Below are 22,970 nucleotides of genomic sequence, written 5' to 3'. Positions count from 1 at the left end.
GAGGAAAGCTGTTTAAATTCTTCCGTAGGATTATCATTTCGGGGTAAAATCAATCTGTAGGTGATCGCGGATAAAGAAAAGCATAGAACAATTTGGGCGCATTCGTTTTGGTACTATTCTTCTGGGTTAAGAGCACTCGGTATGCTGGCTATTTCATTTCTTTTAAAACTTCTTTTGGACAACACTCACTCCATTCCGTGTCTTCAATTTAACTGGGATGGGATCCCTTGATTATGGATTGCCAAAAGACAAAAGAGGGCAACACCTTAAGGCGTGACCAACTATTATTGTAAAAAAACCAAGAATTGATTGCAATTTATATGACCACTCCTTCCATGTAACTTCGTAAAGAAAAACATTGTTGTAACGAGAACTTAAGATTTTCGACCATATCCTGGCGTACTAGCACCACCTCAAAACTCAACTGACCGCTCCAGCCACAAAAAGAAACGTTTTTTATGTCATTCAGTTGCCTTTAAATTCCGTTTCGGAGTCTCAATCCACTTAGACTGCCTTGCGTTTGTTTCGTTCTTTTAAGCCCTGTCAGATTTGGAAAAGCATTGTACCATGCAAGCTGTATATTGTTCCAGAAGCAAGGTAATTCTACTCTCAAAAATGCTTTAATCTCTCCCCTCTTAAGTCGTATCTATACATATCGTTAGCTTAAAACACGTTAAGGTCACGTTAATTCACTAGCCAGGCCGGTTGATTCTTTGTCGTTTCGTTTGGAAATAATCTGTAACATACGCAAATAGGAAAGAGTGGGAGAATGTGTTATACAGGTTTACATAAATCCTTGAAAACTGTCTCAAAAGTCCCCTTGCGTGTCCAGCTTCGAGCAAGCCTATTGACAGCCATGTTGATGTGGTATACGTCTTATTGACCTCAATACGAATATGGTGGGATATAAATCCTGTATCACAAAACACACGCCGCCAAACATTCAGGGGACTTTTACCATTGTTGACAAGTACACTAAGTAGTAGGTGTGTGTTTTTAAACGTCATTCAACGCCCAGGTCTAAAAATTGACCGTGTGCATTTTGTGCTTGCAAAGAATGCCTGGCAAAAAAATTTATAACACTTGAATTTTTCCTTCGGTGAGTTTTGAGGGCCCTTTCAGAGAGATCTTAATGCTGTTGGCTTACCAACAATGGGAACTACTGCAGACTGAGAAGTCCCAAAAGAAGTTCCATTTGCTTATTGGCAAATTGCACGTACAGTATCCAATCGAGACGAAACTAATTTTATTCAATCTTCCCAAAAGCGGCCGCACATTTTCGCCCACAGAAAATACCACTGCAATTATCACAGGCAAGGATTTTAAACGCTGATCCGTTTATGAGAATTCACCGCGTTGACAGTACAACGCCAAAATTAGCGTGAGCTAATTGATATGTATGTAGTCGCTTCCATTTCGGTCTTTCCGCGTCGATCCACGTCTGATTGCAAGTTTATACGAATCTTTCCGGGTGTGGGCGCTTCGCCATTAAGACCAGCAAGCAAGGATTGAACTAAATGACATTTTTATATCCATACATAACGAAAGAGTAATCTCTACAAAACAAACCAAAACCGTGCTACCGTGCTATGTCTTCAGTCGGAACAAGGTATGGGAAAATTTTGCTTTTACCAAAATAATCATGTTTGTGAAAACAAATTTTATTGGAATCGTAAACGATATGAATTGCTCCGGCTTTGCTTTAGTTATGCCTTCAATGTGGATAATTAACAGTCTTCCTCTTGGTACGCTTGCAGTTTCTCCAGCTTCTTTAAAACGAGAAACATTGTTAACTTGTCAGTGGCTTCAGTCTGTTGTTGTGTGCGGATCAAACGAACGCGCGAAGAAGGAACTAATAAAATTCGGATTTGATTTAATTTCCGGAAAGCACTCAGAAGTAGAAATTGCAGGGACAAGATTCTCTAATCCGTCCGATTTTAAAGTTGTTATTTGATGTTTCTGTCACTTTATATTGCATCCAAATTCATAACTGCGGAATTTTCAAGGTGGGCTCCATAAAACCAATAAACACCACAAATGAATTTTGTTTGTCTTTCAAAGGAAACTGCGTCGACAAAAGCATTGAACATCGTTGAAAGACAGAATGAGACAAATCGTTTTACAAAGCCAGAATGTCGATCTCAGTGGACAATTCAGCAGCGAATGAAAACGCTTTAGTTGTAAACTTCACACAATATTTTAAAGACAAAAATGAAATGGGAGGAAGTCGATGTCTCCGAATAATAGAGTTGCAAACATAAATATTGAAATTTACTATTGATTGTAAACTTATGACCTGTGGTAGAACAAACGTTTTACTTAATGTTCCATTTCAACCACTGAAATCGATCTTGTTAATGACGACTAATTACTACCTTTCCACTGATGGTCGGAATCTTGAAAGCCACAGCGGTTGAAAAATTATATATTGAAAATCTTTGTTTTGAACGCGGGCAAATTGTTGATCCACTAAGCACTGGAAAGTTCATGAGAAAAAACGTTAAATACTTTCCTCACTCAAACGAGTTTGTAATTTTGTGGTTTTAGATCGCCAGCCAGCAAAGGTGTTCTTTAAAACACGGTCCAAGGCATGTTTTGCATGCAAATAAAACTCGACGATATAATTGGCAAAATATGCCCTTCTTACATTATTACACTGGTAAAGTGGTACAAATTACAACTGATGAGATCATTGACAAAATACTGTTGGAATAAACACTCTAGACAATTGCGATTTATTGAAACTGAATTTAATAACAGTTGCCTTTTGAGAGGTTTACATCATTGCCGCAACAAAAAAAAAATTATTCGGCAGCATCTGGTGGGGCATATTCCGCCTCTTGTGATTAAAATAACAAAAGTGATCGAACGATCTAGGTTTAATATACCAGGATAAAAAAACAATTATGAGCGAGTTGAACAGCAATGGGCGCTGCAAGGTACGTGGGATCAAGGTGGCCCCCTGATTTTTGTCCATGAATCTCCTACCACTGTTGCTCTATTGACCTTTCTTCAGTAGGGAGCAAGTGTGAAGTTTGTTTTAACTTATTGATTGGTTTCTCTCTAGGATACTATCTACAGGAATTAAACAGCAAGAATCAAACTACAAGAGATAAAGACCCTCGTTGCTTGTCACTGACAAATTGCGGGAGCAAGTTAAGACACAAAATTACCCTGTGTGTTTCCCTTGAAGGTGAGTAAATCTTTAATAGTTCCTATTTACTCTTCAGGTTGAGAATTCTTGGCTTAGCCATTGTGACCGTCGAGCCAGATAAGCCTCAACAGTAAGTTGTAAACGGGTTAAATGTTTTTATTATTGTATTAGCCTGTGATCGAATAAGCTACTAAATCCCAAGGACGCTTTTGGACATCAACATTGAACACGAAAGCGTAAGACTGTCATTGACTCAGTCAATCAAGGCTCGACTCTGCCATTCCAATGAATTCAATACAAATTTATAGAAACTGAATCGATCTTCTGAGCCCAGGTATCTATCTTGTCTAGCCTAAACTATGGTTGTTTCAGGGTTATTTCCACGCGGAATTGTGATGGATACACGAAAAATGCTATTTGAATCACTAGCACTGGCATCATTGACAAACGGAACTCGAGTCACTGAACTGATCACTTCCTCCACATTTAACTCCTTTTGCAGTTAAATCCTACCTTTTTGCTTTATCAGTACGCTGGTGAGAAAACTATCCTCTCCGCGCGGATGAGTGCAACATTGTAAAGAAAGCAAAAGAAAAACACAGGCTGTTATGAGCACCGCCCAGAAGTTACTGAAGTAAAAAAGCACAACCGTTTAGAAACAATAACTCTTTATTTGTCTTGATTTGCGTTTACTGGGTTGATCGCAAAATCATTGAGCGCAGTCCGAGATAACGCGATCTTCCAGATATAAGCTTCCGTGTTAAAGCCAGGCGTTTCCTTAAAGGCTCTTCATAATAGGATAGGGAAGAACTAATCCTTCGAGGTTAAAGAACGATCCTTATACGCCTTCAAAAACCAATTACAACGATAATAAGAATCCATGAAATCCCACAGAACAGCAAGGAGACAAACCTTTTGAATTCTGAAGACAATTCTGACAACTCCGACAACCTCGTACATGTCCACCGAAAATATTCCCTAAATTTAAAGCGCAGAGGTCTATACTCACTCAAACGTCAATTCCTGTGGGGTATATTTTCCCACAGATGGCAAGGGAATCGCGGTTTTGTCGCAGACGCTGTTAAGTGATAGTCATAGTGGGAGAGATGCCGGAGTTACGCACGCTATATCTTTGGAATACAACTATGTTTAAACTGGCACTGAAAATCTGTATATCTATCTTTCTTGATCAGTATTTATGTCCGAATTATACGTTTATGCTGTACGAGTTCCTGTTGTACTTTACCACAAGAAACATTTAGTGTTGACTTAAGGTGTTTACCTTGGCATCACTGAACGTTTCGAGACAAAAAGCGTATAGGTAAGTTGAGCGCAAATTTATTACATAAAAAATTTAAAGTTCTTGAAGAGATCTGAAGAATACACCACATCTATCCCTAACTCTCTTTCCAGGTATGCAAGCGCCTTCAAAAAATGAATTGATCATTCTGATCTATACTTTTCCTAAATGAGACAAAAAGGAAATGTTCACAAGTGTTGTTTATCCAAGGATGTTGGAAATCACGAACATAAACTATATGCCTTGCTCTAGTTGCCCTAAGAAACACTAAAGTATCTATAACAAGCGACATTATTTTTCGTTAAATCGCCAGTAATACATTCGGAAAAAATGACTTCAATATTAACGAAAAAAGAGTCCAATCACTCAGCGATTTGGCTGTGTAGACACAGCAGGGGATTTTGGGATCATTGTTTTATTTGCAGGCGGGTGTTATGTATGTTACCTCCTCGAAAAGTGGCTCCCAACAGAAAAAAAAAAACGAAGACTAGATGATAAAAAGGTGGTTTTCTTTCTTTTTTACTGTAGGTACTATAAACTTGTTTCTGTAAAAAAAATAATAAAAATAAAAAAAACTTGAAAAAAACGAATGAGTATTCTCCGTTGGCGAGCTGATACAAACAGGCTTTTTCGACATTTATTCGTGTGCCCCAGCCGGCAAAAGCAAGGAGTTCCTACCAATGCAAAGGAATAAAATGATTCGACCAGGTTACCATATCGGCGTTTGAGTTCGTCTTCCCTTCACTAAGAATGCCTCAAGTGACACGGAATCCAGTAAGACCGGCTTATGACCTTGTTTTTGATTTGAGGTTGATGACTAAAAAAAATTCAATAGACAAGACTTGACCTCTTGATAACATTCTTTATTTAAGCTCTGATTTTCTGGCTCTTAAAGGCTCTGAATTGTCGATCTCTTAACATTCATTGTTTCAAGAAAGAAGAAAATTAACGCTTAAAAAGCCAGATTATCGAACTTGGTTGACTAGTTAATCATCTTGCTGGCATAAAACTGACTTTCTGTTGTTTAAATTTCAAAAAGGAAAAGTGTGCTTCAAATTCGTCATTCGCTTTTGTTTCATTTTCCTTTATTACCTATGTATTATTGCTTGGGAAATCAAAAGACACCATTGTTTTCTTCACAGATTCAAAAGTAAAAGAGGCATGCTTAAAAAAAATAGCGAAAATAATAGATTCTAAAGATTTTCTTTTTTTTTTTTTTTTTTGCATGGGACCTGTTTTATTTAATTGGTTAACAAAAGATTACGGAATAGATAAGGACTGTTTCAAAATATGACTGGCATACAGTAAGCTTTGTCTGAGGAAATTAGAAACCACACGACTTACAGCTTAGAAATTACAGTAGGTCACGAGATAAGGAGGTACACATACACTCGTAAAACACTACACTTTATTCAAACGTACGATAAGAATTAAGATGGGTATTCTGAATGGAAAGGAACATTTTTTTGTTTTCATTGGAACATTTTCTCCTTTCCACCTGTTCACAACAACCTAGATTAACTATGCAACAACTGCGTACTCGGTACGATAAAGAGGTTTTGCCATGAGTTGCCATCTGTGTTGATATAGATGCAGGAGTATAAACTCTTAAGAGAAGCCGACAAACTTTTCTTAAGTTTTCACCAATCCTTAAAAATTTTAACGGTGAGGTACTGACTGAGTCACTGACAAAGTATTTCTGACGAAAGACTATGAATTTGGTCCTCTTTTTAGTAGCATTTTCACTCAGAAAAGCAAATCATAAGTGTTTATAAAAAGATACGTTTCAAGAGGGAAATATTATTTTTGGAGTCAGGCAGAGGAAGTGTGGGTTGATTGAATATAAATTTTTAGCTCCTTTACCTGAGCTTGTCAGGATCTGATAGAGGTAACTGAGCACCGTGTTGCGGTTATATGCATGATCATTATGAACCAAAACAAAAGGAATTTCAATGTTTAATTTGTCTAGATACTGAAAGCTTTTTGAAAGGGAATTTGACGCATGGTTTATAAAGTGCACTTCAGCGAGACCAAGCCTAACAGTTTTAAAATTAAATTAGTAATTAGTAAGCCTTTGGTTTTAATTGAAAACTTATCATATCGAGAAAGAAATAAATCCATCCCTCTCCTGTGATGGAGTAAAAACTAACTAATCCATTACTTCTGGAATCAATTGTCACTTTCTTAAGGCAAATATTCCCCGTACAAGGAACAAACAGTACTGTTTCTTCAATATGCTTGTCTTTCTGAAGGCCTACAGGAAGACCGCTCTGTTCTTTTACATGTCATTTCATGCAATACGTTTGTAAAACCATTTGATTTAAGCCTTCGGTAAACTGTACCATCCACGTCAGTGGATTAACAAATCCGAACCCATTTCACTGACATCCGTCCTACTCTTCATAAAATTAAATTAAAGGAGGTTATTCTTCGATGTTCAAATCCATGAAGTCTCCATGTGTGTCTTGTTTCAGGAAGCTAAATACCCGCATCTCAGTGAATGAAGCTAGACAAAAGACACTGTCCTTGATCATGTCTTTTTCGGTACACGAGAATGGGTGCTTTCGAGTACCAAGCACTTTCTTGCCAAAATGTATTCTCAATACCTTTTGTAACAAGAAAATGGAAGCTGTTGAACCAGTAAGTTGGCACATCAAAGTACGTTCTGCACTTTGAAGAGTGAAACGGGTTGATAGCATGAAACTTGATCATCGCAGAACAAGGAGGTTGATTGGAGTCTCTCAGTTTTGTCTGTTCTGTGGTTTTCCAGTGAATGCAAAAAGTCCTTCTCCGTAATGTAACGGTTAACAAGCTGTTTTCATCGCTTTGTTGGATTCACATTTCACCAAAACCATCTTCATTTATTTCAACAAGGAATTTTGCGGATTAATTAATCTCGTAAACTCCTTCTTTACTAACACGTATGTGCCAGACTGAATTTGGGAATGAGCATTTCACGTCTGGTTCACTGAGTCACAAAATGATCTGTGCCACCAGAAGAACCCAGGTGGTACCAGTAAGAGTACGAGACTGTTCTATTTGGCAGAAACCTCTACGTTTCCTTATCTTTATACTGGTAAATCGCTCTTGAAATTAAAGCTTTGCATGAGTTTCCGTTGGGCCGACCCCTCAGCTTGGCGTTTCCATCTGTCCTTGATTTGACTGATAAGTTTCATCTCAGTACTACTTTCTCTGCGTTGTAATCTTCAACTGAAGCATATCATTTCCAGATCTCTATTGATCAACAGGACGAGTCACTGAATTTTCGGCACTTTTTTTTTTTCAAAACAGTTAGGCAGAATGTATGGTTATTTTAGGTAAATGACTTAAGAAAACAGTTTTTAGCAGTAACTGTTTCTGTTACTGACTTGCCAAATGCTGCCTTGTAGCCCACAACACGAACACTAGACACTTACAGTTAGCCAAGTTTATTTCATTATCGACAGTGAAATATCCATTGGTGATTATTTTGTTCTGAGGTGCAGAATCACAACGCACAAGGTGCAGCTTCTTTTAAAATACGTTACAAAACAATATTTGCTGACTTTTCGGTTTCCTCAGCCTCTTCAAGTTGCCGGGCTATAACTCCAATCTTGAGATGTTGATTCTTCAAAATGATTCTAACACAATCTCATCAGTTCTGAGAGCACCTTGGAAAATCAAGCTGGCAAACTTGATCTCGGTGTCCTCTCCGTATTCAAGCTCAAAAAGTGCAAACATAGCCACGATAGCAAGGAATGTGGTATTTTTCGATTCCCATCACCAATAAACCGATGATACACACTGAGAATGTTGCCATATATTTAAAAAAATGGCCAATTTTGTTTCTGGATTGTGGGCCTAAAAACCATGCACTTGTCCCTTTTCGTATTGTTTATTTGCTTATTGAACAATTTATTTGACCTCAACATAAATGAGGCTTTTTGTTTGACAATGTTAAGTCTTACAGGTTATTGATTTTTATTCAGTACTTCTTGTTTTTATTTGCCAAACAGAGTAAGCACGAGCTACGTAAATCCAAGTAGGAATCTGCTTAAATTCCTGTTGTACGTTTTTTAAGCCCAAGATTAGTCACATTGTAGTCCTTTGTCGGGATGACGAGTACTTTCCAATAGGATTTAAGAAAAATTAATATATAACAAAGTTGATTTAAGAGATCGACCATGCACTATTCATGTTGTGAAGACAAAGACTTGGCACGTTTTAACACTTAATGGCGTCAACAAGATGTTAAATTGACATGACATTGAAAAGTATCAAATCTTTGACTTCTGCCCCATAAAATAACCGTTGTTAATAGAAATAGATAAGCATGAGTTGTTTATCGTTTACTGACATCGTGCTCTTGGATAGTCCCTTTTTGTATGTGGCATTTTAATTGTTAATTGTGGTTTGTGTTTATTGTTATTTTGTGGGCAATGCACATTGTTTGTTGCGTTCCTTTTACAAATCAATGACTTCCTTACTAAAGAGGGGGCGTTTACAAATCAACTTGTGCTCAGTGCTTCAGGTAACTTTAGTTCACAAGAAAGAAAAACATTCCTTCTTCCATTTTACGAATTTCATTCCCGTAAACTACTGAACCTCACAGTAACCGAGTTCCAGTGCTGTTTTTCCTAATGGTTATCATTATTTTTTAAATTAAGCTCAAAACCACAGCCGGTCGTTGTGATAATAGGCGTCCTTGGAATGAATTTATGAGTTGCTGATGGAAGGATATTTTACAGACGGATTTACGTTGTACGGTTTACTTCCGTTGAGTTGGACGAAACAAATGAAGGTTTCGTCGCAAACGTGCAGGGATTTCAGATCTCGTGACATCCTAAAGATATCGTGACAAGTCTACAATTCAATTTACTTATTACTACCACGCGGCTCCCTCCTTCGTGACTGCTGGAAAACAATTTTACCACCTACATTGTTCTAGATCACAAAAAGAGCAATAGATTCAATCTTCATGCAAAATCGTCGACTGATAAATTAAGGTTCTCGGTTGGCACGCTCGTGTCGAACAACCATGAAACTGATGCAGTGTTGCCGGACATTATAATCCTACATAATATTTATCGCATAGTCAGAATAATAAGGTTGGGTGTAATGGCATCATACACTTATTTTTATTAACTTGAATTTCAGGAAGAGTCCTCTATCAAGCGGATTTTCTGTCCCGTCTTTTGACGGTGCTAATAACTTGACAGCTACAGTCTGCAGGGGGCCTTAAGGGCAACCAGTAAAGAAGGTCGCGAGACTAAGCCGAAAAGTGCTCATTTCGTTGTGTTTTCATTTGACTTCGTAGCACGCGGCGCATATCTCGCTCTCAACCATACAGCAAGAAACCAAAATGGCAGGTTTTCTCAACCACTATCCACCATACCCTGTGAACGGGTTGAATATGCCTCCACGTACCGCTGACATGTTCTCTCCAATGGTCGCTCCGCCTTATGGTAAGACAACAGTTCTTATTTTTAGATGCTTCACGAGGACGTGCTTCCACGAAATCGTGATTGCGCTGACAAACCAGTGCACTCACAAGGAGGAGTGTATTTTAGCCGACTCCGAAAAAGTCAAAGGACGTTTACTCGTTCACCTTTAAGCTTAGTTAAATGCTTTTCGAGAGTTATCGCTCTTTATTTTGCTGTTTTGCCCACAGTTCAAAGGACCTCCCAGATTTGGGGCTTTAGAATTCGTGAGCTCTATTTAGACGAGTCAGATTTTCGTAAAAGCCTTTTTGAAAACTTTCAAAGGAGGCCAAGGAACACTGGAAAAACACACCGATTTCGATCTTATACTTTGAAATATGCAATAGAGACTGTGTGTTTTGAAATCTTTAAAAATACATTTGAAATTTTGAGATTTTCCGTTGATAATGGAAGAAAGCGATTTACTTGTAAGATTTGCGGGCGACAAAACTCTTAAGTTAGGCCGATTTTCAATATACAGATTTTTTTAGAAAAGGGAATCTTCCTTTAAGAGAAAAGACAACACTTCCCGAAGAAAACGTTTTAACATATTTGCGGCGATGGAATAAAATTGTGCCAATACCGCAAATTTGAACCTAATCACTAATGGCGTAGTTCAAATTGGTTTGCTAAAGTGGCCTTCGTTTTGTCATTTCATTTCTACGACAAAATTCTTTTGTTCTAATAGTTTTACGTTAAAATTGATCAACTGGCGTCCACTCAAGGAATTACTTTTATTAATAAGAAAATGAACGACCGATTGAAAAACAGTTAACCACAAAACTTGCCTCTTCAAGGTTGTTGTTCAAGGCAAATAGTCAAAATCCAACGACGAAGTTCACTCACGGCCAACTTACAGCATTTTGAAACCGCCGAAATCTTTGTGCTCTTTGCAGTTTAGTCGAGTTGTAGCCGTGCAAAAATGGTTATCTTAACGAAAGAACGAAACTATCCCTGGTCGAGCTCTAATTTATTATTATTCAGTGTTGGTATAACGTTTCCGTGGTAGTATGACTGAAGAACCTTCATCGTCATACACTTATCAGCTAAGAAATCGATGTTCTCTTTTCGCATTAAATTTTCAGGTTATCCACGGAAACAGAGAAGAGAGCGAACCACGTTCACCAAAGCACAACTTGAAATCCTGGAGGAGCTCTTTTCGAAGACAAAGTACCCTGACATCTTTATGAGAGAGGAAGTTGCTATGAAAATAAATTTACCCGAATCCAGAGTCCAGGTGATTGATAGATTAGTGAAGTATGCCACCAATTTATGCAATATAACAAGCGACAGTATCGTGGCGTCGATTATATGGTGTGATATCGTCTGAACAAGAAGAACATGTTACAGTTATAAAATTCACACGTAGGAATAAAAGAATTTTTGAGATAAGCTATCACTTAAGTGACAAAAAAGTGTTTCCTTTTGGTCAGTTTTAGTATAATGATAAGGAATAAAGATTATAATTTGTCTTGAGGATGTTATGATGAAGGACAGGTTGATATGACAAGGTGGGGCTGGAAAGGCATGCCCTACAACAGTGACGCAGACTGGAGTGCTTTTGGATCACAAGTCTGAAGTTACTTTTCCTTATAGAGTATAACCGTTTCACTAACTTCAATCTCTGGCGTAGCAGAGACATTCTTCAAAGCTTATTGATGATTCCACAACGTTAACATCATGCACTGACTAGTTTCAACTCGCTTAGTTTTTTTTTTTCTACCTGCCTTCGTCAGTAGGTCAGATTCGCCAATTTAATTTTTGAAGAATGATACTTCAAACTGTTGTAGTTGACAAAAGGGCCACGAAAGAAACAGTCTGCAAATAATTTAAAATGGCTTAGGGTATGCCGGTAATGCGCCTGACGAAAGCAGAGGATAATGAATCCAGTCAGTGACTCTTACAAGTGTGGTGCTGCATGGGCTACCTACCGAGTCTTCTGACACGGAATTTAGAACTCCGTGCAATATAAGAAAAATAAGGATACTACCCACTAAGATCATGGATGAACTGAGGTCATCATCTCACAGTGAATACGTGCACTCAGAATTTGACGAATTAAAAAAAAAAACCTTAATTGGTCATCCTGTAGTTTGAGAAGAAGTCAACCTGGACCTCGGCTTTTGCCTTAGTGGACTGACGATTTAGATGTCTATTTTATTAGCTTGACATAAGCAAAACCTTAGTCCTAAGACTACGGCTACATTCAAACGATCCAGTGATTCACATCTTTTTAAATAAACAGCACTTTTTTCCTGTTAAAGTATTGTCCAACGACATAGTTTCACGTTGTTTAGTGGTTTGTCGAGTAGACTAATCACAAAGCGACAATTCCTGTCCTTTGCGGAACACAAGAAATTTCCAGATGAGTCCGGCCGTTTTGAGGTTCAGCAAAGGCAAATCGTTTCGGAAACATTCAACTGTAAAAGGACTAAAGTGAATAGGAACTGGCTAGTTATCAGAAACGCATTTGTGCCCACGATATAGCACGTCTTCGGTTCAGCCCCAAGGATCCAACTATGCCAGACAATTTTAGATGGTAACTTCCTTTTTTTCAATTTCTGTTCAAGTCGTTGAGGTCGTTAATCAACTCTGGAGTTTTTGGAGCTTTTCTGTTGGGTTTTATAAAAAATCTTGTTAAAAATTTGAAAACAAAGTGTTTGTCGAAGATGATGGAATTGTCAGTGGTTGATTCGGATTTTCGTAAATTAACTGAGTTTGCCTGCTAAGAACCTTTGAAGTAGGAAGGACTAACACTCCAAGTATATGAAAATGGTCGATTTGGAAACTAAACCTTTTCCCCAGAGCGCCGGAATGTCGATGATTTCGAAGAATAGGAAAAGAAAAAAACTTATTCCATTAAAACTTACAAAAAACAGGATTAAAATTTCCTTCTCTTGAAACAATGGAGCAAACTATTGAAAAATAGTAACGATGTATTTATCACTAGCTCTAAGAAGAATAAGTTTAAAGAAAAGCATACAAGGACGAAAAATATACCATGAAAGAATCTTTGTTTTGTCATGATTGTACATTAGAAGCCTTTTTTGGAGAGGAATTTTCTGACGCACACAAGTTCGCAATATTTATTTTGGACGTTTGTAAACAAGAACACTGAAAAAACATCGCTTGAAAGGTCACCAGAAGAATTCCGGTTTGAAACTTTCCAATATGGACGAAAAAAATTTCTTTTTTGCAAGTTCAGGTAAGCCCTTAATCAGGTGCAATGAATAATTAAATTAAAATACTTTGGCTTCCGGGCGTTAAAGTGAGCTTGGTAAAAAGGTCTGTTTTGTGTACGTACACACGGTTGTAGTGACAGTATTTTCACGCCCTCAGACAATTCATTTTTTCTCACGTAATGACTTGAATGTTACAGATTCTTTGATGCAACTTCACAATATCATGAAAACGTCGAAATTCGAAATATCATTCTGCATATCTGATTTAATCTGAGAAAAATGTCTTTTGGATTTTCACACGAGGTCTTTTGGCGATTGCGTGTGCTGCCATGATTGATAGTCTGTCTGGATGGTTCCGTTGACCTCCTTTTTGCGTGTTCTAGTACCATTGCATGCCACAACAATATAGTGTATTTAAAGAACTTTGAAACTTTCCAGAGAAAACTACTTAAGATCATTTGTAAAAAGTCACGCTCGCCCTTTTTAACAAAATCTAACCCAGTAGTTTGTTTTATTGGCTGCCCCGTCCAACTTTTGAACCTAAAACCTTTAATCGAGACTATGATTGTTGTTTTCAATCTCATCTTTTCAAGTCGCTGTTGCTACTCAGAACATATTAAATGCCATCAGATACAAAATAAACAGCACAAGAGACAACAATGCCAGCTCCACTTGTCTTTGGGCGCCATTTCAATGTTTCACTGAAAACGAATCCTTTTGTTTATTTTAATTTGATCAGGTGTGGTTCAAGAACAGGCGTGCTAAGGTTAGACAACAAAGCAAAGGAGAACCCAAACCGAAGCCCAAGCCAAAGACCCCTACAAGCAGCAAAGAGAGCAGTTCACAATCAGTACCATCTCCATGTAGATACGCTAGTTGTAGTGGAAATATCTGGAGCCCTGCTCACGAATCTGTCCGCCCAATGCCTACATATCCATCACACGCAGCTGTGATAAACAACTCTATGGCGATGTCCAGTGCCAGTGCATCATTTATGCCTCCACCCCCTCCCCCTCCTTATTATTGTTCAAGTCCAAACGGTGGGTCATATATGCCACTAGAGCATGCGCACATGCATCCTATGGCACCAAGATAAAGAGCAGGTGGTTAGTGTGTGTTATGTAATGACGCGAGCAAAAGTCCTTTAAGCATACGTTACGAAAACTGTGTCAATGAATGGTCTTTGCAGCGATAAAACCAATTAGCTGGGCTAAATAGCTTATTATGCATATAAAGTACTTTGACGATAATCCATATTTTATCAGGGACAAGGAAAGGGGCTGTGATCAGGTGAACCGAGTTTCAGCCATTATGAAGAGTATCACTTCCTACGAAACGCATTTAAGGATCAATGTCTTGGACTTATTCCTAGAATCCGCTAAGAACAGCACGACCTCGACATATAGCCTGTTTTTATTTAGTATTAATACTTAACGACTTAAAACCTTTTAGGGGTTTTGAAAAAAAATTCGCTTTGTGCGGTAGGATTCAATTTCGCATAATCGATTCCAAACCACAAAAATGCAGATTTCTCAACTCATCTGCACGCATACTAAACACTGTCTCAACGCAGTTTGTTCTTCTGTACCACTCAGTGACCAGCCGTCTTAACACTCAGCTGGTTCGGTATGTTTTCTCCAACAGCTCCGAAACTCTCAACCAGAAATGAGACCGCCAGAAAATAACTTTGTAACACCTGATCACAGCTTAGCATTCCATTCAGTAAAACGTTTTGTAGAATTGCAGAACAGCATTGCAACGGTTTTGGAACAGTACTGCTCAATAGCTTTCATAAAAGGACTTCAGTTACGATTTTCTTAACAGCTGAAATTGACTATGTACGTTTCCTACCAGACAGTTTATATAAAGGACACCACAGAAAAAAGGCTCATCCTTTATTCTTTTTGCTTAAAAACCATCTTTAACGTCAGACGTCAATTAACGATTTCCATACCTAAAGAGCAATTTTCCTCTCCGAAGAAAAATCATATCTTTCACTGGAATGTTCCCGTCAATGCAAGCTCTTCAGTATGTATTGTTAAGTGTTTGATATTCTCTTACTCTCAGCTTGAACAGACTTGTTCCGTATCAGTTATTTTTCTAAGGTCGTCAATTTGGCGCTGCCATTTTCCGGACTTATTTCGAAACAAGTATTCTTAATTCCCTCCAAAACAGACGTTAAAGAAAAAGAGGTATTGTTTTGCCATTTCTCCCTGACTTACTTAATGTTTCAAGTATAAAGTCTAAACGGCTGAGGAGTGTCAATCTTAAGTTACATTTTGAACCAAATTTTTTTAAAGTGCTTGTTCACTGGTCAAAGGAGGTGAATAAATGTTCAAGAGATTTTACTGCATAACACTACTGAGATTTGTTACAAAATGTCGCTCAACAAAACCACGATACAGTATCAAATACGTTAACTTACAGAAAACAATTGTACCCAAATTCGCTTTTTCCCTAATTTACGTGGAATTCGGAACACGTCATAAACCATCTCCAGGCGCACTACAATCAATTTTTATCTCAAAAAATTAAAGGAGAAGACATCCATCAGAATTTGAAACTTCAAGCATTTGATGTTGTCCTGCTTGAAGGATACTTTGTTAAGATCTAAATTAACAAATTACCGGCACTGCATCGTTGTGTCAAATCGTAGATCTAGGACTTAGAGTTGGTTATAACTTGAACGGTAGATATATCCAAGAATACTGACTAAGACTATTTTGTCAACTTGAATCCAACTGTGATCAGTCGACGAAGAACGGGAGTGAAAAAGCGTAAAACAATTTTAATTATTTTCCTAAACGCAGTAGACTATAAATGGAAGGTTTCAACAGAAACCTCAACTTTTCATTGCACATCATCCAAGCAGCTGTAATTTAGAGGACATTTAAATTACTTATTGCAAACTGTCATTTTATTCACTCTTTAGATTGCTCATGTCACCAGTTAGCCTGAAAATCAAAAACGAAGTAATTGATTATTAATCTTTGTAAATTATAATATCCAGAGACACAAGTCTTGTTATTGAAAATTACTAATGATTCCAATTACTGTAAATAATTTGGGTGATTGAAATTTAGATAAACTGATTTTATATTTTAATCAATACGATGTACTTTTGTTATCAAGGTCGGCAAGGTGATCCAATCATTTTTAACATCAATATGTAAATTTTGTTCACAAACGTGTTATCCGACTTTGTATTATACAAATCATATTTAAGAATGGCTTGCCCTGTTCAGCCTGGTGTCCGAACAAAACAAGACCTTTTAACAACTTAAAGCACGTCGTTGAGAGCTAGGTTGATGTTTCGTCATAGACCGAAACCATCAAACCCTTCGATCACATCACACTTTGCCTGGGCATTTTCTTTCATGAACAAAATTCCTACCGTTCAGTCTCGTGAAAAGAGATTTTAGAGGTAAAGAATGGTTTTGTTTCAAAGAAGACAGAGACAGCCACGTTTAAATAAGATTTACGAACAAACTGAATGCTCTCAGTTGAGCAGTTTCAGATTAAGCGTTTTTTTTTTTGTTCTCGCTTAGTTTAATACATCAAAAGGGTTACATGTACAACTGTCATAACAAATTATGTATTAAATGTAAAATTAAAATGTAAAATTAAGTGAATAACAAAAAAGTACTATCGAAAATTAAAGTGTTATGAAAACATGTGTTCATTTTGGTCGCCTGAATATGTTCAGCAACAGTCGTTTACAGAAATGATCCAATTTACACATCTTTAGTTCCACTGGCCATCTGCCTCCTCTTCAAAGCGAGTCTAAGTGCTAAGGTTTTCTTATGAAAATTAGTTTTCATTCATATGTAAAGTAGAACTAATAGCCTATTTCCGAGTTGCTGCATGCCTCAGTTTAAAGGGAGTCCTGGTGCACAACCTTTCAAATGGAAATTAGTTGCGTATTCTTATGCAAATCAAACTCATTTCCCTTATAATAGTTGAGCACCAAGACTTACTTCGAAACCCAGACAAACAGCAACTCGGAAATGGCCCATTACTATCACAAAAACTTCGCACTTAAACTCGCTTTGAAGAGGTGACTGACATGAACTCGTAAATGGCCTATTGATGATGTCCGAATGTCGAAACTGATCGCAGAATAGGAGGTTTTCACGTGACGTCATCGCTGCCATTTTGGTGGACGAAAACAAAAGATCTCTCATGAGCTTCTTTTGTTCTTCCACCAGAAGTGGAAAACGCCCTATACCTGAAAAGCGAGCAACTCTACAATCGAGTTAAGCTCCATAAAAAAACCCCACACTAATCGTGGGAAATTTAGAGAGAGCCGCCCAAATACCTTCCATACTTGCCAACTTTTTCTCGGAAAAGGACAACTCTCAGTGCATATAGCAGACTGTAAATTCAGTTCGATTCTGTATATTGCATTCAAGAATTGCAAAACATCTGTAAGAAAAGATGATTGCTAGAAACTTGATCAAACGAAATGGGTCTTAATCTCAACGCGGCTATGTTGAGTCCCGAGGGATTGAAAACTTTTGTTTTGTCCCGCGGAAACTCGTTCCCACATATTTCAACTCAAGGATCTATTGTCTATGGCCAATATGGCCGCCGCGCGAATAAGGCCCATATGAACAGTACTCTCCCATTATTAGATCGAAGAATAGCGAGGTATTATTTGCATTTGCGAAGTCCATTGCGAACTGATGAGACTTGTTTTTGTAAAGAAGCTGAACATTGTTGTAAATAATTTTTGGCTTTGTAAATAGTATTAAGTACTGTCTAGCCAACTCTTGGCAATGTACGCCAAATTGATTCATTTTTTACCTTATGCTGTCCGTTCCGAAATGGTATGGCCAAGAGAAGGAAATTGGGGATCCATGTCAATGTTTGCTGAGCAAGCTCTTGATCCCGACGGACTAATTTAAATTCCACTGAAATAAAGAGTTAACCATGTCGAAAGAGGTATCGCCGTTAAATTAATTAATACAATTTTGTGCATGCGTCCAAGTTGAAAAAAATTACTCGTGCTTGTGTATTCCAAATTACACTCGAAATTATGGGATTACCCATACACATTTAGCAAGTTCGGATAGGTTTTTATAGTAGTCGACGCGAGGTTTCTCAAAGATCCCCAAATTACATTCAAATGTCTTTCTTCCAAATCCATGCAGTCTCATTTTTTATTCCAAAACCCTACAAGTTAGAGGAGTCAGGCTGGTTTAGTGGCCATCAATCGTGCTCTCATCTCTGTAACCCAGGTTCAACTCTGGCTTCTGGTTGTATGTGGGCTGAGTTTCAGTCGATCTCAACCTGACTCCGAGCGTTTTTCTCCGGGTACTCCGGTTTTCCTCCCTCCTCAAAATCGACTCTCAGTCAATTACGTCTGGCTGGGTTTGCGGTGCTCCGAGATTACACATGGATCGTATGGCGGCAGCCGTGGGCGCCTTAACATGCATTCGGTCCGATCCCGTTGAGCCGGTTAATCCTGAAAAGCACTTGTACGGAGCGGTCAACTAAGCAAACATTTACATTTACATTACATTTACAAGTTATATCAAGTTATATCAGAGAATAGCAAACTGACTAATTTTGACATGGTATTTTGCAGGTGATAGGCTAAAGTTTCAGATTTGATTACAACTGAAAATTGTAACTTATTCGAGCCTGTTATCCTTTTCGGGAAGCGGCCAATAAACGACTTACCCCAGGATGTGGGATCAAAGCTCATCATTATCCGCTGGATAATAATAAAAAATTCTTCCGAATGTTATTTTATATGATAATTCGTCCGTTTTCTTAAGCGATTAACAACCAGCCTTGTTTTCATGCAAAAAAAAAGAAAACAAAATAACTTTGCTGGGTACGTTTGTAGAAGCGGCTGAGTATCATGATGAAGCCATGGCATGTTTAGTAACGTAAATTATATTGACGTTATCGCTATCAGATTACGGTAGGGTTAAGTCGGCTGATAGGTGGCAATACAACCCAAATGAATATGATAATTGTTAGAAATTTGTGCTTATCTTGTCTATTTCGTTTACCGGTAGGACGAATGATGCCACCCACATGTCCTGGAAGAGGTGGTTTCTCCCAAATGCTTGATTTGACTTGAAAAGACGATAACTGAATAACTTGTAAACTACTTGATCTGGAAAAAAAATACTCAAAATGCAGGAGACAGTTTCTAAACAAACTGCTTTCTCGTTGATTACAGAACCACCTGTACATTGATCAGTGGCATCTTGCGGCAGAGCAGTTGGCATGATCTGAATGCCGTTTAGATTAAATACAAATATTTTCATTGCTCAAGAACAAACTCACTCACTCACTCAATCCTCGGACCTTCACTGGGGAAGCATAAGGCACCGACAAACTTCTTCCATTCAGACCGGTCCTGGGCCAGCCACCGCAGCTCGTTCCACGTCTTTCCAGCTGTTTTCATCTCGTCCTCGATGGTCCTCCGCCAAGTGCCGAGTGGTCTACCCCGGTGCCTCTGCCCAGGGGGCGCCCAAGACAGCGCCTCGAGCGGGTGCCGGCCTTTCTTCATGCGAAGGACATGGCCAAGCTTTTTTTCAAGAACAAAGATCCTGTCATAAAATAAACACATCGAGAAGTTAAGGTATGAAAAAAAAAGAGAAGTTTCGCGTGCATGAGTTGAAAAGTCCATTTTCTCAAGAATTCGTGGTATTTTATTGTTGCAGGAACTGCATGGTCTTTGTCTCGCCACAATTAGCTCCCATGCTGTTAGAGGGACAAGCTAAATACTAATGTTACTTTCTGGTCGACAATTATTCACGGGTGTGTAGGTGGACAGGCTTGAGTATTTAACAAGCCGCCAAGGGGAGAGGTAAATAGTACATTTACCTCCTCCGAGTTAACCAATGAGAACGCAAGAGAAGTCTTTATTTATACTTATGTGGTATGCAATATCAATAATATATTGATGTTGTAGCAGTTGTTGATATTAGTAGTGGTGGTACTGTTGAATGTCCTAGATGCTTTCCTAAAGGGGAGAATTGTCTCCTATGCAGTTCGAAACGACTAAATCTGGCAAAAGACACAATTCCGTGCTGGCTGGTTCTGACTGCACAAAAAATGATTGGATGGACTTTTGACTTATCTGTTCCATCCAATTGTAAATTTAAAATCGCACAGTTTAAGCTTAGTTTTTAAGGAAATTTCGTCGGAATATTTGCCTGCGAATAAAACCACGGGCATTCATAACCCAGGTGAACATGTTCATTGTGAGCATGATCCGCTTTGTTGACCTTCTTATCACTAGCCCCTTGGTAGCAAGAGTGAAAGAAGTGACGATAAACTGTGAAAGAAAATATTAACATTGATGATCATTTCATTGTTTACATTAGCAAACCATAGATTTTATAACATAATAAGATTCACACAACTTAAAACCCAGGTGCTAAGAACCTGGGCCCTATTAAGCTAATCCCGGGTAGCAGTGGACTTTGAGTCCAGTTTACTTAATACAGTTCAATAAAAGCATTTCCAAAAGATTTTCACCCTTGACTGGAATTAAGCTTTACTTTAAGCGTAAAATTGATTTTACTTAACCTCAACGAGCGAGATGTAAACTTCGGTAAACTCCTAATCCTGAGTTAGCGTTGATCAGCTTTCGAAAAACCGGGTCCTGAAGTTTACAAGCAAGGAAATTACTGTATCCTTTCATGACAGATTTGACACATTAATTTCTTGTAAAGTTCCCTTCTCAACTGATGAAGTTTGACATCCGTCACGTGATTTATATTCAGAACCACTCGACAAAACGTCCCGCCCTCGTAGGAAACTTTAAATAGACACTGAACAAGAAACCTTAAGCAGATGACACATCCAACATTTTGGAACATTTGTGGCTCACATATGTGGAAGAATGTTGCACAGACGTGTTGAACGGAATAGAGCTGGTCTCTATATTTTCGTTCAAGTTCGTTAAACAACGTTCAACGTGTCGAATGGCATATTTCAACATTCAACATGACACGACACACTGTTCAACAAATGTTGAACCGCGTATCAACGGCTTTATGTAACAGAGTTTTTAAAAAAACATACTCGATGCGTTCTTTTTCATTATTGCATGCACACGTATTAGAAATACATTGTAAGTCATCAACTTTAACATCATCTCATAGCATTCTTTACACTCCCACTACATGTGCTACTTTTCTGAAGCCTTTTACTCAAGAGTCCCGAGCCTGACCGACCGATTCCTTGTTCACTTGAGCATGCCATCTTGACCTCGTGTTTTTTTAATGTGGGTAAAAACTGGTTTAATGTCGAGTGACCTTGTACGATGTAGATTATTTTTTTCAAGGAAACAGTTTGTCGATAAACCAATCGTTTTGACGGATGCTTTGATAGCAAAGCCTTCTCAGAACAAATTTAGAATTGAGCTAAAATTGGCTTTGCACTTTTTCAAGTTTATTCCACACGTGTAAATTACTCAGTATATCAGCCATGAACGTGTTAGCCAGCCATAAAGGTTACTTTGTTTTTACAGAATTTGTCGATTATCAGTGCTATTAAGCGTTTCGCGTAAAATGCCGGCAGCACCGGCACTAAGAAATCCCCTGCTAAGTTCTTTTGAAAAAAGGCTGAGGAACCGCTAATTTGACTACACACCCTGAGAATAAACTGGCAAATTGACCACACCCACAAAACAGGCACGGATTCATCTTGGGAGTAACCAGAAAAACGCTTCAATCAGATTAAGGGCGAACGAAATCGAGATATCGATCTTTGGAAAACAATGCTTCGGGATATTTTCGGAAACTTTGAATTATCTTATCTAATCATCCAACGATATCAATGCAAAATTAGAAAAACGAAGTGGAGATGAAACAAAGTATAGTGACAATGTCAATCAAAAGGAAGGATAAATGCGATAAAACGACTAAAGTGCTTTCAAACGCTTGTGTGTTTCTCACGTTCTTAAACCAGTTTGATCAACTCGAGAGTATGTATGAGGGTGCACTAATCACGTAGTAATAGGTTAGAAGCCGTAAATTCCTCATAATGACGCAACCCGGTTGCCCTGCATTTCTGACTGTTATCAGCGATCCATCGCCTTAAAATACCAAGCAAGGTGGCAGGTCTATCTTGAAAGGTCGCGTACGAGACAGGGAAATTAACCGGTCTTTTTTCTCAAAAATGTTGTTTCAATATTCGTGCATTTCTCTACAGTAACTATCTGAAGACAGGTCAGAGACACGTCAACGGTAAATCGACAACTCCCAAATCAGCAAGAAGCCTTTTCCTTAAAAAAAAACGAGCATAATTAAATGGTGGATACGAATCTTGTTCTTTGCTTGAAAAGTCATTATGTCTAGTTTCCACAGTAACCACCAAAAGTAAATTAAGTTTTGAATTATTTTTTTCTCAAGGCATTTTTTCAAGGAATTTTACAATGCATGGTTTGTCTCCTTTTTGTAACGGAAGGATTTTAATAATTTCAACGAACAAAGCCGGGTAAGAATATTATATTTTGTCGCCCGCACGTGATTATACCATTGCTTTTCAAAACCCCAGTTAACGCATTAATCCCCAATCTTGCTACTTCAGCGCAGCATTGTTCCTTAAAAAAAATTGCCAAAAGTTTACTATAAGTGAGAAGTATCGAGCGCACATTCAACAGCAATAATCAGAGAAATAAATCGTTACACCTACGCAATAAATAAAACGGAATAAAACGGAAATTGATGTTAAGAAAAGCCTTTTATCCCCTGGGAAGATAAATAGCCAAGAGAAACTGATTTGCCAAAGCCACACGGACGAAATATTAATAGAAATAAGACTATCCAGCCCACAATCGTCTTACTATTCTATCACTTTTTCATCACTTCTCATTGTTATCATCCGGAAGATAACGGGAACTG

The 22,970-nt window shown here is 38.1% G+C and overlaps 2 protein-coding genes across 6 annotated transcripts in view; one reads left to right on the top strand and one right to left on the bottom strand.

The window, feature by feature from the left end:
* The window catches only part of LOC138049511 (homeobox protein OTX1 B-like), a 62,011-nt gene that overhangs the window by 31,854 nt on the left and 7,187 nt on the right, over window positions 1-22,970 (bottom strand). The window contains exon 2 of the mRNA XM_068895806.1: window positions 19,407-19,664. Coding sequence (XP_068751907.1) covers window positions 19,407-19,664 — 258 coding nt within the window. The remainder of the gene's footprint in view (window positions 1-19,406; window positions 19,665-22,970) is intronic.
* Window positions 1,083-16,767, top strand: LOC138049513 (homeobox protein OTX1 B-like). Of its 5 annotated transcripts, none has more exons than XM_068895814.1 (5): window positions 1,083-1,099; window positions 3,068-3,193; window positions 9,751-9,898; window positions 10,999-11,150; window positions 13,835-16,767. In XM_068895814.1, exons 3-5 carry the CDS (start codon window positions 9,796-9,798, stop codon window positions 14,189-14,191), a joined length of 612 nt encoding a protein of 203 aa, XP_068751915.1. In that variant the 5' UTR covers window positions 1,083-1,099; window positions 3,068-3,193; window positions 9,751-9,795; the 3' UTR covers window positions 14,192-16,767. The 5 variants fall into 5 exon arrangements, with proteins under 5 accessions (XP_068751915.1, XP_068751913.1, XP_068751914.1 ...); XM_068895812.1 differs by having other exon boundaries at window positions 1,095-1,313; XM_068895813.1 differs by lacking the exon at window positions 1,083-1,099 and adding an exon at window positions 1,426-1,609.

This window comes from Montipora capricornis, chromosome 5, assembly GCF_036669925.1.
Source record: "Montipora capricornis isolate CH-2021 chromosome 5, ASM3666992v2, whole genome shotgun sequence".
NCBI lineage: Eukaryota > Metazoa > Cnidaria > Anthozoa > Scleractinia > Acroporidae > Montipora > Montipora capricornis.
This window is presented reverse-complemented; position numbering and strand designations above follow the sequence as displayed.